The sequence below is a fragment of the Ceratosolen solmsi genome, unplaced genomic scaffold (assembly GCF_000503995.2).
Source record: "Ceratosolen solmsi marchali unplaced genomic scaffold, CerSol_1.0 scaffold16, whole genome shotgun sequence".
Lineage (NCBI taxonomy): Eukaryota > Metazoa > Arthropoda > Insecta > Hymenoptera > Agaonidae > Ceratosolen > Ceratosolen solmsi.
In genome coordinates this window covers 222,805-241,253 of record NW_011948451.1, presented here as the reverse complement: position 1 = coordinate 241,253, position 18,449 = coordinate 222,805, and the positions used below count along the sequence as shown (strand labels likewise).

At 35.6% G+C, this 18,449-nt stretch overlaps 2 protein-coding genes across 2 annotated transcripts; both read left to right on the top strand.

The window, feature by feature from the left end:
• The first annotated feature begins 1,782 nt into the window (after positions 1 to 1,782).
• Positions 1,783 to 9,790, top strand: LOC105366579 (peroxisomal acyl-coenzyme A oxidase 3). Its single transcript, XM_011505074.1, has 14 exons — positions 1,783 to 2,149; positions 4,598 to 4,762; positions 4,837 to 4,992; positions 5,135 to 5,282; positions 5,570 to 5,857; positions 5,934 to 6,109; positions 6,214 to 6,336; positions 6,416 to 6,536; positions 7,028 to 7,258; positions 7,831 to 7,985; positions 9,001 to 9,148; positions 9,258 to 9,412; positions 9,489 to 9,640; positions 9,683 to 9,790. Exons 1-13 carry the CDS (start codon positions 1,979 to 1,981, stop codon positions 9,609 to 9,611), a joined length of 2,160 nt encoding a protein of 719 aa, XP_011503376.1. The 5' UTR covers positions 1,783 to 1,978; the 3' UTR covers positions 9,612 to 9,640; positions 9,683 to 9,790.
• Positions 9,791 to 13,002: 3,212 nt separating this feature from the next.
• LOC105366615 (uncharacterized) lies at positions 13,003 to 16,692 on the top strand. The gene is made up of 5 exons (XM_011505115.1): positions 13,003 to 13,640; positions 13,944 to 14,033; positions 15,121 to 15,817; positions 15,988 to 16,194; positions 16,279 to 16,692. Exons 1-5 carry the CDS (start codon positions 13,405 to 13,407, stop codon positions 16,633 to 16,635), a joined length of 1,587 nt encoding a protein of 528 aa, XP_011503417.1. The 5' UTR covers positions 13,003 to 13,404; the 3' UTR covers positions 16,636 to 16,692.
• Positions 16,693 to 18,449: the final 1,757 nt, after the last annotated feature.

Genomic DNA, 18,449 nt, shown 5'->3' with positions numbered 1-18,449 from the left:
GCGACGACTCGATTGTGTAAAATGCTTTACACGACGAGTGCTCGCGCTAGCTCATGTGGGTCGCGTTTGAATCGTAACACGGAGGCATCGTTAAAATTCTTTTTGCTGTAAATTTTAGGCGACCTGTTGTTGTTGTTGTTGTTGTTGTTGTTGTTGTTGTCGTCGTCGTCGTTGTCGTCGTTGTTGTTATTGTTGTTGTTGTTGTTGTTGTTATTGTTATTGTTATCGGGATGATCGATAAAGCGCGACCCTCCTTGTGCCACTTCTCTCGCCATCGAGTAATAACAAATATAAATAACCAGTGTGACGTGTGCGTAACCGTCGAGTCGTACGTAAGAACCTCAGCAGATAATCGGTTGCGCGTTACCGGCACTTTAGCCAAGTAAACGCATTCCCAGGAACGCTCCCACCATGTGTGCCCCCACGATGCACTTAGAGAAGAAAAAGCTTAGCGCTCGTGTCGTCCAGTGCTGCTAAGCGGTGAGAGAGCGATAAGATTAAGAACGCGAAGCTTTATCCACCTCCGATGTAGCGTTATGAGAATAACGACGACGCGTGGCCAAATAATTTAAGAGCTCGCCGTGAAAAATCACCTCGTCTTCGATTTCAGCCAGAGAGACGAATCTCACGAGGCACGCATCTTGGTGAGTAGGAGGCATAGTGGAGGGATTGGGTTGGGTTGGGTTGGGTTGGGTGGGAGGGGATCGCAGTCTTTAATAGTTCGTCGTCGGCACGTTCGCACTTGATCGCATCGGTCTTGACTCTATGGCGACGACTATCGTCGATATCGCACCTCCTGCTCCTGCTGTCGAATCGCGCGCCCATCGTTGGATTTCAAAGGTTTAACGGGCGTGTAAAGCGAGTTGACCGATTGCGATGCGATCGTTCATCGTGTTTATACGAGCATGATCGGCCGTTAAAACTCGATAGCCAATAATTCCTCGGGTCAATCTTACGTAATTGACGATTGTTCTCGCTACGTTGATTTTAAATTTACGAGATAGATTTTGAAACTTAGCGCGAGTACAGTAGTTGCCAAAAGTATGTTGGAGCTTATAATTCGTTATTGGCTTAGCTTATCACATTAGTGATATTAGTCGAATGGTTTTAGCTCGGTCTACTTATTCATTGTGTGGATAAACGAAGTGTGCGCACTTACTTACCCTGTAACGTTCGCTGATAACGCTTTATGCTGTGTTTGTGCTGTTGTAGATTTATGGAATGGTGAACATGATTGTGATAATACGAAAGCTCTCGTTTATAAATTGCCGCTTGCCAACTCTATATCCAATTCAATACCCAATTCAATAATTCACCGGCTCTTCTTTCAATTCTAACATATTGATTTGCAAATATATCAAAATTGTCGCAATATAAGAGTCGCACAACTATTTCAACGAATAATAAATCAAATAATTAAGTAAAATAATAATAATAATAATAATAATAATAATAATAATAATAATAATGGTAATAATAATAGTAATAATAATAGTAATAGCAATAGTAATAGTAATAGTAATAATCAAACTACAAGAATCATATTCTCAATTAAATTATAAGAGGGGATTCGGTCAATATTCTTGGAAAATGAAAAGGCCTTGTGAATTGCATCAGGATATCCATTCTCCCCTCGATAATTAAATTCAAAAAGAAGAGTATATTGCCTTCAACGTCTTTTAAAAATTCTAATAGAATTAATTATTAAACTCTCGTAAAAAAAAAAAAAAAAAAAAAAAAAAAAAAAAAAATCAATTTATTAAAGAGTCATCGTAAATCCCAACGCCAATCCCATCGAAACACCGATGGTCGGGTGGTGGTTAAAAGGTCCATTACGTCGTCCCTCGAGTACCCTCCTCCTCCTTTAAATTCATACGATTCGAACGATTTCCCTCGAAAGTACGCGCAATCCGCGAAACCATGTACTCACGAGCGATAATTTATCGGCGCAGGGAATATCAAGGACACCTTCGAAGCCATGCCCGCTGCCACGGCTAGATCGCCGACGAGGCACGTTTTCCAAGAGGATATCCGATGGCTCGAGGATATGCCACCGGGTGGCGACCTCGCCAAGTACAGGGCCGACGCCTCCTTCTGCTGGAAGCGACTTCGTATCGTCCTCGAGGATCCGGACGCCATACGACTCAAGGTAATAATTATTCGTTCCTGGACTTGGGCGAACGTTATTCGTATATATAATACCATTTTCTTTTCAAAGACTGATTGATTTTTAAAGGAGACGAGAAATATTCAAGATTAATTTATAAAAATTAATCTAACGCCAAACTTTCAAAAGTGATGATTAATGATTGTATTTTTATATTTAACTCTAACATAAATAATTTCTTCTTTGATGATGAAAAAAGCCCCCTATTCAAAGTAATTATTATTACATGAAATTTGTTAATTTGTTTTTTCGTCAGTGTACAAGCGCGTTATTTTCGATTACAGAGTTGTTAATTCCAAGTTCGATTCGAAAGTATGATTTTTAACGATAACTTTATCGAGTGTTATTTAACATATTTTTGTTCTTTCATTATGAATGCAGTCGAGTCGCAGTCTGATTATAATTTTTGAGGATCGTCTAGAAAAACATAAAATACGAAAAAGCACGTACTATTGTTTCGAATTACATTGGCACTACTTACTATATTTATATCTAATAGGATTTAAGGATTTAATCTCAAAAACTAAATAAAGTGTTTCAAATTCAATCGATAAAAACTAAAAATTAATGAATTTTATTGAACACGTTGTTGCGATTTGAAACAAAATTTTATTTTGGCATCCTTCATTTCGTCATGAAATTCATTTTCTATTAGTATTTGATTATAATTTTTAAAATATAACGAATTTTTAACATCTCTAATAGTGTTTGAAAATCCGACTATATATATATATATATATATATATATATATATATATATATACTATTACTATTACATTTAATTGAGAAGGATTGAAAGGTATATATCTTGAAAAAAAAACTATTTTTTACTTTTTTTTTAACGTTCGGACACGTTTAAATAAGAATTATGTTGATAAACAATCAAATATTTATAACTCATTACGAATAATTAATTAAAACATGACGATGTGTACAATACCTGATTGCATACTAACGATATACTTTAAAAATATGTATTATACAGCTTGAGGATGTCTTGTACAGATTGACAGATTAATTAATGAATAATTTAAAAGGATTAATAATGCGATAGTCAATAATTGAAAATATTTATGCATCGCGTGCAGAGTGGAAGATTAAAGGAAATAATATATCGTGAGATTCTGGAGCAAATTATTGTTACCAATTTTTAATGAAATCTATCAAATAACTTCAAAGTAAGATTTAATTTAAAAATAATTTATGTAAAGATTTGTGTATATAAATAGCTAGCATTAATAAATATTGATTGTGTGTGAATTATTTGAGGAAAAAGAATATTGCGACACTGTATTCTAGAAGGTTTTTATTAAAAGAATTATACCAAATAAGGTACCAAGCTTATTACGCTTAAAAAAAAAATAAAAAAAAAACTAATAATGGTTTATAGGCGAAAAAGATGGTTGCTATTTTACAACGTGATTTTGAAGTGATTTATTTGCATTTATAAAACATTAATATTATTCGTTGACATGCATAAAAGAATGCTTTTAAAATGATTAGGAATATATTTTAAATAAATAACGAGAGAAAAATAAAAAATATTAGCATTTCCTAATGAAGTGCAATACTTAATATATCCTTTTAAATATTATATTCGGAATATCGTTGAATCTCACTCATTAATATTAATGCCTAAGTCCTTGGAATTGAAAATAAAAGAGCAGCACACGTTGATCAGATTTTAACAAGAAGATAAATATATATATGTGTGTATATATATATATATATATATATATATATATATATTAACATGGGAATGTAATATTAATTCCTTATAATTCTAAACAAAATTTATTAAGTTTTTTTTATAAAATAAATATTTTTTTCCAAAACATTCATAATTCTCGACATATTATGTATCACGCCACGCTCTGTTTACCCTTACATATAAATTAACTTACAAATAATTTAGTATTAATTATATTATATTATCAACAATAATCTTCATGTGCAAATTAATATGAAGTCGTTTATTCGTTAAAGCAATTTTCTATAAGGTTATAATGATTGTAATAACATTACATCATGATTATATTCCAAGGTATCGAGTATTGATAACATATCAGTATGAAAGGTTCAGCAACAATGGTATAAAGAAATTATAATTTTCATTAGCGAATGGAAAGTTTGCAAATAAAGCGCCAATCTGCGCATAAATCTTGAAAACATTAAGAAAATAATTTAATTATGTAAGTAATTAATTGACGCGTAAATTTTTGTTTGACAATTACTCGTTAATCAAAAACATCTATTAATAATTAAGTTATAAATAGAATCAATATTTCAATAAATGAATAATTGCAATAATTATTGATAAATTTATATAAAGTGTTTGGATTATACAAATGAAGCTTCCCGTAAAGCTCCCGTTCTATAAAAAAAAATTTCTAATATATATATAAACATGTATGTATTGCATGTACTTAGTTGCGCTTATGGAAAGCAATGGAAGCCGATCCAGAATTTCACCCTTCGCACGGTGTGACCTTGAGTGCGGATGAGCAAAAGAGGCGGTCGGCGAGGCAATTGGCACGTCTTCACCATCAAAAACTTTTGCCAGGTATCATAAGCCAGTTGAATTACAGCACTAAGGTAATTTCGCATGCCAATTTCTTTTGGCAAAAAAGTCTTAAATTCGAATTTATTATGACGAGTTTATTCCTCAGACAGGATTTATGATGACGTTGAACGAAGCTACGTGTATGGTTGATCCAATGCTGTCCGTTAAAATTGCCCTCGGAGTTTATCTTTTCGGCAATACGATTTTGAGCCTCGGAACAGACCGACACCATCCGATTTTTCAGGCAGTTTGGAACAAACAGGTAAATTTTGCAAATAGCAATTTTTCGTTTAGGTCTCGTTATGATTTATAATATACTTGCTTAATCGTGCGCGCACGCGCACACGCACACGCACATACGACAAAACGATTCAATGAATTAACGAATAATTTGTTATTTGTAGCTGTTGGGCTGCTTTGCCCTCACCGAAGTTGGCCATGGAAGTAACACAAAAATGATGCGCACCACGGCTACGTATGAACCGGCTTCTCAAACTTTTGTCCTTCATACGCCTGATTTCCACGCTGCTAAATGCTGGATTGGTAATTTAGGTAAAAATTCGATATAAAGTTCATTTTTTTTTTTTTTTTTTTTATGACGATAATATAACGCAAGGTGTTTTGTTTTTGTTTTGTTTTTCAATATTGAGAAGCATGCGAATAATTTAGCAACGATCGGATTAAATACGGTTTAACTTAATTTTTCTAATTGTTTTGCCGAAGTAAATTAATGTCCTCGTGATCGCAGCAGAATATAATCTGCTTAACCAATGGAATATTGAATCGACGATCGATACATCTTCAGACATTAATAATAAACTTCGTGTGTTACATTGTAGGAAAAACAGCGACGGTAGCAATTGTATTTGCCCAATTAATAACACAAGAAACGAATCATGGACTTCATGCCTTTGTCGTTCCTGTAAGGGATCCCAAGACATACATACCTTATCCTGGTGTCATAGTAGGTGACCTTGGCGAAAAAAATGGACTCAACGGTATAGACAACGGCTGTATAATGTTCAATAATTATAGAATACCAAAGGACAATTTATTAAATAGAACGGGAGATGTAACCGCTGAGGGAGAATACGAAAGTTCCTTCTCGGATCCTCAACGAATATTAGGTACGGTGAATTAGAAAACGTAGCTGAAAATTTTTACCAATCGATATATTTAACAGAGTTGCATGTATCTTTAAAGGCGCTGTATTAGAAAATTTATCTGCTGGTCGGATGGGAATTTGTCAAGAATCCACTAATAGACTCGGTGCTGCGGTAATCATAGCTATAAGATATGCCGCGGTGCGTAAACAGTTCTCGTCCTTAAATTCGAATTTCGATAATGAAGAGATTCCCATTATTGAATATCAATTGCACGTAAGTCAAATCGAGTTATCTTACACTTTATGAAGTAATTTATGAAAAAAGAAAAAAACAAAACAAAACAAAACAAAACATGTATACCAATCTAATGTTTTTAGCAATGGAGGCTTTTTCCCTACTTAGCTGCAGCTTGTGTATTTAGAATCTTCATGTCAGAATTTACAACCGTATATTTGGAAAATGTACAGAAGTCGATGGAGAGTGGAAATATTCCAAATCTTGTAAGATTCCCTTTGCCTCCATTCATTTTATTATAATTACACGAGTATTTTATTGCCTAACTAGAACTCTTTTATGTAGAGTCAAATTGTATCCGAAATACATTGTATTGTGTCAGCGATAAAACCGTTAATTACATGGACCTGTCGAGATGCGTTAAAAGAGTGCAGAGAGGCTTGCGGAGGACACGGATACCACAAAAGTAAATTATAATCACTTAAATCAATTTAATATATTGGCATTGCGTTGACAAATTCCGAATTTGAATTTCATAAGTTATGTAATTGTTGTATCATTCATTTATCAAAGATTCAATCAAAGTAATAATAAATAAATTGACTTAATAATATAAATTGCTTTATTTAAGCACGAATGCTCAGATTTTTATTAACTTTATTTACGCATAATAGAGCAAAAGCATCATCATCATCATATTATTATATTTTGTGTCTGTCTGTGTGTCTGTCTCTCTCTCTCTCTCTCTCTCTCTCTCTCTGTGTGTGTGTGTGTGTGTGTGTGTGTGTGTGTGTGTGTGTACTACAATCGTGATTTCTAACATATGTATATATGCTAATGAGAAATTTGTTATAAATTTATTACATAATACGTTTGTTTTTGTATACCTCTTTTTCAATAATTGGTTTATACTAAAACTATTTATTATTATTATTTTTTTTTTTCAAATGTTTTCAGCTGCTGCTTTAGGTGATATGGCTGCTAATCACGAACCTTCCGTTACTTACGAAGGTGATAATAATGTACTTGCTCAGCAAAGTAGTAATTGGATACTAAGGCAGTGGAATGATTTGCAAGGTGGATCAACTTTAGTTAGTCCTCTTGCTTCTGTTCAGTTTCTTATTAAAGGTCCCGCAATTCTACGAAGGAAATTTGAATCTAAAATGAAATCAAGATTAACACTGGAATGTAAGTGTATTACACTGAAATCAGTGTTTATTTCTTAAGGGTAGAAGTTACTAATGTTCGATGTAAAAAAAAAAAAAAAAAAACAAAAAACTTGAGTGAAAAAGAAATTGTGCTTCTGACAGCAAAGTATTTTTTAAAATTCATTTCAAACTTTAAATCTATAATTATACAGCTTACGTGCAATTGTAAATAAGTATAGCCACTATATAATTTCCTCATCGACAGATTGGCAAAATAACATTATACCTCTTATTGCTCTAAATAAGCTTCTAAATAATAGAGTTAACTAATGAATTTGAATTACCATTATGTGTATATATATATATATATATATATATTGTTCTCTTTATGAAACCATAATACTGTTATATAACAGTGCATTAAGAGTTATCATCTTCTACCCTTAATGTATATGAAAAGAGCTTAAAAGAAAATTTAGCATTCCTTTATAGAATCCAACGTCTCAAATTGCCTTAGATTGGTCTTTTTTATGGTTAAATACCAGAAGTTCTTTCCTTGACAACGTAAGAGCTCATATAGTGACTAATATAGTAATGGTATCGATTCCGCAGTAGTCAGAGACGCTTATGAGTGGTTAATAACGTGGCTGGTTATCGACACACAACGAAGATATGACAAGGAGATCGCCAGTGGTGCGAATCACTTCATGGCCCGCAGTAAGTCGCAAGTCTACAGAGCTGCAAATCTTACCAGAGCCTACGGAGAGGTTCGTGATTAATAATATATAAATGTATGCTTTAATGTTTATCTTAGGTAAATTTTTTACTCGATTGTTGCACTTTGTGTTTTAAAACATTGTTGAAGCTTCTTCGGCTTTCGATTAAATTAAATTTCAATAAATATTATATACAATATGCAGCATCGCTGCTTAAAATATGTTGAACGTTTTATAATAAAGTTTAACAATAAATGAGATGATAGTTCTTATGAGTCGTCAAAAAGATATATCAATCAGTCCTTGAATTGAATTTTTCAAGTTTTATAAAACTTTTATTTTCTGAGTATATATATATATATATATATATATATATAAGATGTGCAATATTTTATCATAATATTTATGAAATTGAAAAACAAATAAACAAATTTAATAATTTTATTTTTTATATACATTTCATTCAATAGTTTCAACAGTTTGGCATTGCATTAATATATTTGTGTGCCCGTACTACGTAATACGTGCATCCTGTTTTAAAATCTTACTTTGATAAAATATTTTTATTTAAAAAATAAATTGTAAGCCAAATTGAAGTAGCCGGCTTGTCAAATCATATTTTTATCAACTCCCAAAACATAATAGCGATACGTAGATACTACGAGTCCTCAAATTATTCGTAGCTAAATATTAAAATTTACAAATATCTGTTTTTATTTCAACGCTAAGGAAATTAAAAAATGTACGTAAAAATTAATTACTTGCATCGTATACGTTTATAAACCTTGAACATTCGATAGCTCATATAAATACCGATTTTTATATCCAAACCAATATATATATATATACATAACATATATATCAGGTTATTCACATTATAATTAATCAATGTCGTTGCGTATATTTCCAATAAATCTACTGTAAAGAATAACGATTGTCGGCGCATGCATAATTTCACGTTTAAAACAAAAAAAACAAAACAAAACAAAACAAAACAAAAAAAAGCAAAACAAAAAAAAACAGCCACAAGAAAAAAAGAATTAAAAAAGTGAAATATGATTTTCAGATGATTGTATTGGATTACTGCACTGCCAGAATAAAAAAATTAGTTCCCCCAGAGCCAGAAGCCGAGACACTTAGGAATGTACTGGATAAGCTAATACTGTTATTCTCTTTAAAGTGTCTTGAAAAATATTTATCCATTTTTTATCAAGGTTGGTAGAGAAGCGAGACAAATGTCACATTCTATCAACGTATAAATTCAATTATAAAAATCATAATTACTTTCCACAATCAATATATTGTGGGATAATTTATTTTCAGGTGGTTATTGCACTGGACCCGATATGGCCGACTTAGTGAAAGAAAATATTTTATTGTTATGCGCTGAATTAAAACCGGAGGCTATTGCGATAGCTGACGCATTAGCTCCACCAGATTTTGTTTTGAATTCCGTTTTAGGCATGTCTGATGGGAAGGTATGGTATTTATGAGAGCGTAGAGAAAGAGCGAACTTTTATTTACAATTACTTAATCATTTTAATGACTTTGTAGGTTTACGAACGTCTCGAAGAAGCGTTCCGATGTTATCCAAGTGGATCGGAAAGAGCTAGTTGGTGGACTGAACTTTTGGACGTCGCGAACAAGCCTCTGGACGTTCCTAGATCGAAACTTTGACAAAAATGTAATAGTTTAATCGTAATTTTATTTTTTTTTTTTTTTTTTTTTTTTTTTTTTTTTTTTTTTTTTTTTTTTTTTTTAATGTTGAAACGAAGCAACAGAATTTGCTAAAACCGTAGAAAAACTTGTACAGTACTATTATTACATTTTATGCAACTTGTAGCATATCTTGTATACACGCATTACTTTTTGTTATTATTATAACGTTTAAAATGTAATTGTTTTATATGAAGAGTATAAACATTTAAATATAAATGTGTATTCTATTTTTTATGATTCTTAAAAATTTGTCGTGCGTGACAAAAATAAATAATTCGTGGAAGAAAAAAAAAATTCAATCTTTATCTGTATATTTTTAATAAATGACGAACAATAAATGTTATTTATACAAATTCTTATTATTTTATTTTTGTTTGTTTGTTTGTTTGTTTTTTTTTTTTTTTGTTTTTTTGGTTTTTTGTTTTTGTTTGATTTGTCTCGTTAATTATCGGTACATTTAAATAATCATGTTCGAGATCGTAAAATAACTGGATGAAGTCTTCCAGCTAGAGGTCGTCGAAGTGCCCCACTAAAGGTTCTTGGTATTTGCGAATTTCTATCTGTAAAATATACGTTGAATATAATTTTTTTCTTTTTTTTAAATTTTATTTATTGACGTATTGACCCACAACCATTTCTATTCTCCATAAATCTGATGAATGGATAAAATACTGATAGCTCTCTAAATCTTGAGAATGAATTTGATTCGTTCAAAGTCATTTCTGTATTATTTGCCAATGATTGTTCCTTCTTTTGTACTAATTGCTTAGGAGCTTCGATGATGAGCTCGTTTAATCTTGAAGCCACTTGACGCCACTGTACAATGTCATCGGGCTGTATTTTAATATTAAATCAATTACTCTAATAATAAAACGACAATATCAATTTTTATGTGTTTGTATGTCCAATAGTTTGTGTAATATTAGATAGCATAAACGTGCTTTTGGGTATCAATTAAACGATACACTACTTATAATTAATTAATGGATATTTAAAATTTGTCCGAGCGAAATACTCAAGCTCCATAGAGCGTTTAATTAGAGCCGAATATTCATTGCAAATACAATGGTTGGCCGATTACGATATTTAACAAGGACACAGGCTGATATCGAACAATTAATAACAATGAATATTAAAGCAGCATACCGTAAAGTTAAAGAAAACTGGCAAAAACGTTGCCACCAGAGTAGGCGCTTGTAATTCAGTGCGCTCCGATGGCGGCGGGAATATCGACAAATGCCTTAAGAGCTCCAGGAGATCCACGAGGAGTTCGCTGTGCCGCCCTATAACATCCTGGCGAATTAAGCCCAGAGCGTCGAGAGCTATGACGTGAGCCGTTATTCCCGGATTGTCCGCTTCAATAAACAATTTAAAAAAAAAGCAGGCCTTGGTATTTTAAGATCATTATCACTCGGATTTTCAATAATAGTTCTAATCGACCTTATTATTCTTATGAATTCATTAAAACGCGTTACGCGAATTCGTGGCACTGGATTTTTTTCTTCTCGCGCATTATCGTCTTACAAAATAAATTTCACAATTTTAAGGTTATGATTATCTTTCAATCAATATTTATTAAATAATAATAATAATAATAATAATAATAATAATAATAATAATAATAATATAAGCAATCGTTTACTTTACAAGAGTGTGTAATCCTGTTAAATCAATAATTGTCAAGGTTAAATTTCTTTATTTATTATATAGAAAGAAATTTATTATTACGTAATATATGTATTATTTGCCGTTTGTGTGTATGCGGCCATTTAATAATTAAAAATCCAGGTAAATTTACATATAATTTTATGTTGTAATCGGTAAAATTGTCGACGTTGATGTTCGCGTATTCGTAAACTTTATATATTTACACCGACTTCCTGTACAGCAATATGTTGCTTAAATTTTCATTTGCGTAATATCCAAAAGAGCAATTAAGCAATGCCAATAACATTATGACCGATTAATTTTAATTGACAATTCGAATGGTTAAATAATTAATGATATATAATTTCTACGGCTTGTCAAAATACGTGAAATTGGACAGTCGCGCACGGTCGACTACAAAATGTTAATCGACACAATCAATTAGGAGGAAATTTCAAAAAGAAAAAGATCGATGACTATTACCGAGCAGTAACTCTTGTATTCGTTTCGGCATCACTGGCGTTTTCATTTGCGTCAAGTACAAATGCAAAGCTGCGGCACATTCTTTCGCTACTTCGGGCGTATTCGAGATTTGCAGCTTCTCGCCTTTTTTCAAAGAATTAAGAATCTGGTCCCTTAAAAATCGATGCCCTGGTCGACGAAATAAACCTTCTTCTCTGGAATCTTGTGATATCGATTACATTAATCATTGGTTATTCGACGTTTATAACAGACAATATGACTATTAATAAGCTAGATATTGCAAATAGAATTTTAATGGATCCAAGCATTGTTTTTTCATTATTCCTATGGATTACGTTAAAGCAATTATTATTAAACATAATTTATGTGTAGTTAGTCAAACATTTAGCCGCTCAGTCCTTTCATAACAAAGCTTAGATACATAAAAAGTTCATCATACTAGAGTATATTATCTCTCTGCTCTCTCTCTCTCTCTCTCTCTCTGCTCTCTCTGCTCTCTCTGCTCTCTCTGCTCTCTCTGCTCTCTCTGCTCTCTCTGCTCTCTCTGCTCTCTCTGCTCTCTCTGCTCTCTCTGCTCTCTCTGCTCTCTCTGCTCTCTCTGCTCTCTCTGCTCTCTCTGCTCTCTCTGCTCTCTCTGCTCTCTCTGCTCTCTCTGCTCTCTCTGCTCTCTCTGCTCTCTCTGCTCTCTCTGCTCTCTCTGCTCTCTCTGCTCTCTCTGCTCTCTCTGCTCTCTCTGCTCTCTCTGCTCTCTCTGCTCTCTCTGCTCTCTCTGCTCTCTCTGCTCTCTCTGCTCTCTCTGCTCTCTCTGCTCTCTCTGCTCTCTCTGCTCTCTCTGCTCTCTCTGCTCTCTCTGCTCTCTCTCTCTCTGCTCTCTCTCTCTCTGCTCTCTCTCTCTCTGCTCTCTCTCTCTCTGCTCTCTCTCTCTCTGCTCTCTCTCTCTCTGCTCTCTCTCTCTCTGCTCTCTCTCTCTCTGCTCTCTCTCTCTCTGCTCTCTCTCTCTCTGCTCTCTCTCTCTCTGCTCTCTCTCTCTCTGCTCTCTCTCTCTCTGCTCTCTCTCTCTCTGCTCTCTCTCTCTGCTCTCTGCTCTCTCTCTCTCTCTCTCTCTTTCTTTCTCTCACTTACGTTGTTTCAATAATAATATTATATCTTTGACGACGTCCAACGATTGTTTCGATATTATATCGTCGTTTCCCTTGGCTCTGAAATCATATATCGTTAGGCAATTAATGATAAAAGGGCCATCGTCCATCAATGACATTTAAAAAGTAATGAAACAGCCAGCGTGGAATTCGCTAATATAATGATAAATCCATAATATGGAGATGAATACTTGTAAGGTTTCTATTAGGCAAATTGCCTTCGACATCAAACAAAATTTCTCATCATCCACGAGCCCCGACATTCTATTTCCGACATTGTCGATTATATTTATCATATCGCCGAGAGCTCACGTCATTAAACAGATGGCGATCAGCCGAACGACGACGTTTGCGCGAAATAGCGCGAGCCCTTGGTGACTCTGCGCCGCGATTCCCGCGTATTGAAAAACAAATCGACGACGCCGCTTACGAGAATGTAAACACGGCTATTTCCCAACGCGGCTCGGCCTACTTGTTAAAAGATGGGCGCGCGCCGAGCTCCCGGCAACTCGGCCCGCGTACTACAGCCACCAAGGATCATGGAGTGCCGCGGCAGCGGAGTCCTGCTCATCACCCTCGTAATCCTCGTCCTCGGGGCGACGCTGCTCCCCGAGCCCTGCGACGCCGCGCCACGACGTCGAAGGAACCCCGCACCACAGCCCCGCTGTCCGAACTGCGCGCGCGACTGCCCGCAGAACCTCGCCGGCGACTCCATGTGAGTGCGACATCGAGGGGAGCAGCCGTACATACAGGCGAGATCGAGGGTCTCCTCGCCTCCTCGACCCCTCGTCTCCTCGAACTACTCCTCGCGAACGAGCGCGACTCCCATCCGACCCTCTAATCTAAACCCCTGCCGCAACCCCCTTCATCCCGTGGCGCTTGTTTCTGCTGGGCGGGGGGACGTTTTTAATCGTTCGAGATTTTATAATGGATCGGCGCGCATAATGATTATTATTATAAATATCTTTCTAAAATAACTTGTTGCTAAAATGGACAATTTTACATTTGTTTTTCCCGACAGTTGGGCGAGGCGTCAGAAATTATGTAGGGTTAGTGACGATGTGTTGAAGGTCATCAACACTATTTTCGGAATCGGGAAATATTTGCTTGGGTAAAACATGTACTTTTTATATACCTATAATTTTATAATTGATAACTCTTTCTCATAATAATAATAATAATAATAATAATAATAATAATAATAATAATAATAATAATAATAATAATAATAATAATAATAAACGTCAAACTAATATCACAGTCGGTATGACGAAATATACTAAAACGATCACATAACAGTGCATTATTGACATAGTCCTCTAAATTTTAGGCCTTTACTTCGGCAATTTGCTTGGGCAATTAAAACGGTGACGAGCAGCCAATCGAAAAGAGTAATTTTAATAAAAATTTCCGATTTCCGACCCTCAAACCCTGAAATATCCAGCATTCGCCGTAATGATAATCATCCATTCATTTTCCATCTACAATTAATTGTTTATTGATATAGAAGAAGCTAGAAAGATAATGAAAGTTTCTTTGCGCGTTATTATCAGCGCGGTTTGTACGAACGAGTGTTACCGGAATGAAACACAATTGTTTTATTCGGGCGTGTATGAATTTGCCGATTCGACAGCTGCCAAACGATTGGAACTACTCAACCTTCCTAATTTAGATAACAAAGCTGTTTAACACGCAAACCATTTCAATTTCAACTGTTTATTTCATCACTCCCCTTTTAAATACAATTTAGATATAAGTTTATTTATGCACGCAAATTGTGTATATCGTGTGTGTGCACTATTAAGTCGACGCAACATTCGTATATTCAACATATGTTAGAGCTTCTTGGCGCGAAGTTCGATAATGTTACTTAAGTACTGAAATACTTTGATAAATTACTCGAAACAACGATAATAATGTAAAAGATCAAATTTTGCCTTTCTCCATTGGAAATGCCAATCAATCCGCCACAAATGCAACCTATAAACGACAATTGCTTTCAATGCGAAATAACAGCCTCCTTCGGATCGGAACTAATTTTAATCCAACAATTAACATTACAAGACATTCGCAAACAAACTTGCTTGTCGCTTTCAATCCTTTAGTCTGCCTAAGCAACAATCAACATTAAGCGTACTCATCCCGACAAAAGACAATAATACTCTCGGCAACAATAATTGACGTAAATTTGCTTACAGATCAGAGATAAACGAAGACTATCAATCGCTGTCCGCTGGGCACTACTCACCCCCTGTCTCTCAGCCGGCCTACGAAACGCTCCAACCCTCGGCGGTCTACAGTCCCCCCCAACTCATACCCTCCTATCAATCGCCTCAGATCGTACCATCTTACAGCTCCCAATTGCCAGTCGCGGTATCCTCCTACACTCCCCCGTTGCCTACGCCCTCGTACGATCCACGTCTTCCTGCGCAGCCGTGCAGCTCGCCGCAGGTCCCGAGCCCATCCCCCGAGGTGCCTTGCTACGACTGCTCTCCCCCCTCGGCTCCGGCCAGTTTCAACCTCCTGCCCAAGTCGCAGAGCCGCTACGAGACCTGGCGCCGCTCCCTCGGCAAATACAATCGCAGCCCCTACGCTGTCCAAAACTACCGACCGCGCTTTTACTCCCAGGGGGCCCAGGCCTTGCCACTTACCGCCACCGACTACGACTGCGAGTGCGGCTGCGAGCCCAAGTTCCAGCTCGACGACTCTCAGGACCTCGACGAAGATGCCTCCTACGACACTTACAACAGGCGCTCGTCCGAGGCTGAGGCGCCCAGAGTCAGCAGACATTACAGCCACCACGCACAGCACGCGGAGCCGCCGAGTCTATCGACAAACATGTACAAGACTTACGTGCCCTACGTCAGGGAGGAGACACCTGCCGATCCCGACGAGGTAAGAACGAGCCCCATTCTGCCCCACCGTCTACCACCAATCGATTACCACTCAACCGCAAGGCCTTTATAAAATCAGCATTCAGACTCTCTCTCTCTCTCTCTCTCTCTCTCTCTCTCTCTCTCTCTAACTCACTCTCGATGCCCCTTTGCCTTTGTTATTGGCTTCAGAGCGAGCGCCGGGGTCGCGAAAGGCTGTACGTGGTGTACCGGGCGGACGCTACAAAGCCGGAAGAGCCGTTGGACGAGAATCAGATCTCCGAGCGCGAGCTCGAAACTGTGATACGTAAGGCGATAGAGATCGCGCGCCAGCAGCGCAACCACGACAATGCTCTCGAGAAACGTACCAAACATCAGCATCATCATCATCATCATTATCAGCAGCAGCAGCAGCAGCCGCAACAGCAGCAGCATCAGCAACAACAACATAAACAGCAACAACAGCAACAACAACATAAACAGCAACAGCAGCAACAACAACTACAACTACAACAATACCAAAAACGACAATACTCGCAGATTCAGGACGCTGATACTCAGCAGTCCCAGCACCAGCGAGTGGACGAGGGACCGTACGCACTGCGCGAGGATATCGATGAGAGTCGAAATCCCGGCCTCGATCAGAACAAGTGGGTGGCCATCAAGTCCGTGCCCAGGAGCGACATTCTCGAGGATGTGAACGAGGAGACGAAGCTCGCGGAGGGACGGAGACCAGCGGTGGTGGACCTCGTCGACGACATTCAACCGCCCCGGACGGTCACGGAGCCAGCAGTAGCCGATATTGGCCCTGCCAAGGAGGCGCCTATCAAGAAGTCCTAGTGCTGAGCGACAACGAGGCACGAGCGGATTTTCGATCGTGTAAAAGTGTGTAAAGGTCTGAACGTGAACGCTAAGGGAGAAGGGGGAGGAGGAGACGATCGTGCGATACTTTATTTTAATGGGCAGACGTTCTCCTAGCGTTGAGAAATATCGATCGAGGATCGCGTTGCGAGTGCTAAAATACCCTAAATTATTACACTTTCAATTAAGCTGTCTATTAATAATAATTAATTGTCATGTTATTCTAATGCGTGTATGTAGAAGTTACTTTTTTAAACAATGTTTGTAAATTGCAATGTACGAGCACATGTGAAATGAGTGGATCTATGCTTGTGGTAATTTAAGGTGGTAATCGTAAATATTACTCAAAACCTTCTTTTATTATGCCTCTACTGTTATTATTATTGTGTAGTGAGTTTTTTCATTGTTGTCAATAAAATTATATGATAATGGAATGATGTTAAGCTATTCTATCCCATCGTATCTCCTTAATGCCAATTTTCACCTTCTAAGAACATTAAGATCATAACTTTTTTAAGCTTTTAATTTTGTATAGAATATCTCTTATCAAATCATACGATTCGTGTTCGTATGCGTCATGACACACGCGCATTCGTTGTCCGTGATAATGCAATAATTCGTGGAATTTAATGGCTCAGCATTTGTTAAATACAACGAGCTTAATTAGGTGAGTTCGGGCAATAATTTTTTTTTCATAATTGACCAGAAAAATCTTTTATATACTATTTAAAAATTTGAATTAACATTATTGCATAATACGATAAAAACACCCGGTTAGTATTATATTTTTTATGCCAGGACTTAATAATAAGCGGTTAAAATTTTGAATTCCATTTACTGAATTTTCCTATTCCTATCTTCTATGTATTTATCGTATTAATTTACTTCATTAATATTGACTGCATTTATAATTTTGATTAATTTTTCACATTAATTTGATCTTATTAACAAAATTCAAAGTTTAATTCGTCATCAAAAATCTGTCTATTTCATAAAAATCAAATGTCTCAAGATGAGAAATTTATATTCATGTTTAAGCTAACAATTAATTAATTATATTGTAAAACGATTATAAAATTACAATATAGAAACGAATGCAATATAAATTTTTTCTTTGGAAACATGGGCCCATTGGGATTACAACATTAAACGGCCATCAAGAACAGTCGAAGACAGACTTACGTAAATGAAAATAATGACGTAACAAAGATAAATAATAAACTACGCTGAAAACCATTGGGAGCGCTCAAGAAAATTGTAAATAGTTATCATTTTAAATTCTTATCATTTTACAAATATTGTAATTCTGTTACTCGCATTTACTATTCATAAGCATCAATCAGATCGTCAAATCTGGTAAGTAAAAAAAAAAAAATAAAAAAAAAACTCTATTGATAGCCTCGAATTTCTGTCATAAAATCACAATATTTAATATGTCAACGATCGATTGTTTTACTAATTAATGTCAAAATATTTTTATTTAATCATCTTTGGATTATATCAGAAACAAAGATGAAATTGAAAATAAAATTTGTAAATAAATACCCAATTGTGTAATAATTAATAAAGCTACTACTTATAAATTTTTGCATATGCCTTGGCATAATTACTTATGACATAATTATTGTTTTTAAATTATGTTTGTGCATTAAATTTTCAAAGTTAACATTATTTTAACGCCGTTCTCCCCTTAATAGAGATAGACTCCTTTACAAAATTCGTTACGAAAAACACGTTAAATGTTTGCGAATTCTTTTACTTCATATATAATTCAAGATTTTCTATATTTCTAC

What these genes read in the sequence shown, in the direction of transcription:
- LOC105366615 (XM_011505115.1), top strand. Translation starts at nt 13,405, where the DNA reads ATGGGCGCGCGCCGAGCTCCCGGCAACTCGGCCCGCGTACTACAGCCA. An exon ending in CTCGCCGGCGACTCCATGTG is followed by an intron (nt 13,641 to 13,943) that starts AGTGCGACATCG and finishes TTTTCCCGACAG; the next exon opens with TTGGGCGAGGCGTCAGAAAT. An exon ending in ATCGGGAAATATTTGCTTGG is followed by an intron (nt 14,034 to 15,120) that starts GTAAAACATGTA and finishes ATTTGCTTACAG; the next exon opens with ATCAGAGATAAACGAAGACT.
- LOC105366579 (XM_011505074.1), top strand. Translation starts at nt 1,979, where the DNA reads ATGCCCGCTGCCACGGCTAGATCGCCGACGAGGCACGTTTTCCAAGAG. An exon ending in AGGACACGGATACCACAAAA is followed by an intron (nt 6,537 to 7,027) that starts GTAAATTATAAT and finishes AAATGTTTTCAG; the next exon opens with CTGCTGCTTTAGGTGATATG. An exon ending in ATCAAGATTAACACTGGAAT is followed by an intron (nt 7,259 to 7,830) that starts GTAAGTGTATTA and finishes TCGATTCCGCAG; the next exon opens with TAGTCAGAGACGCTTATGAG.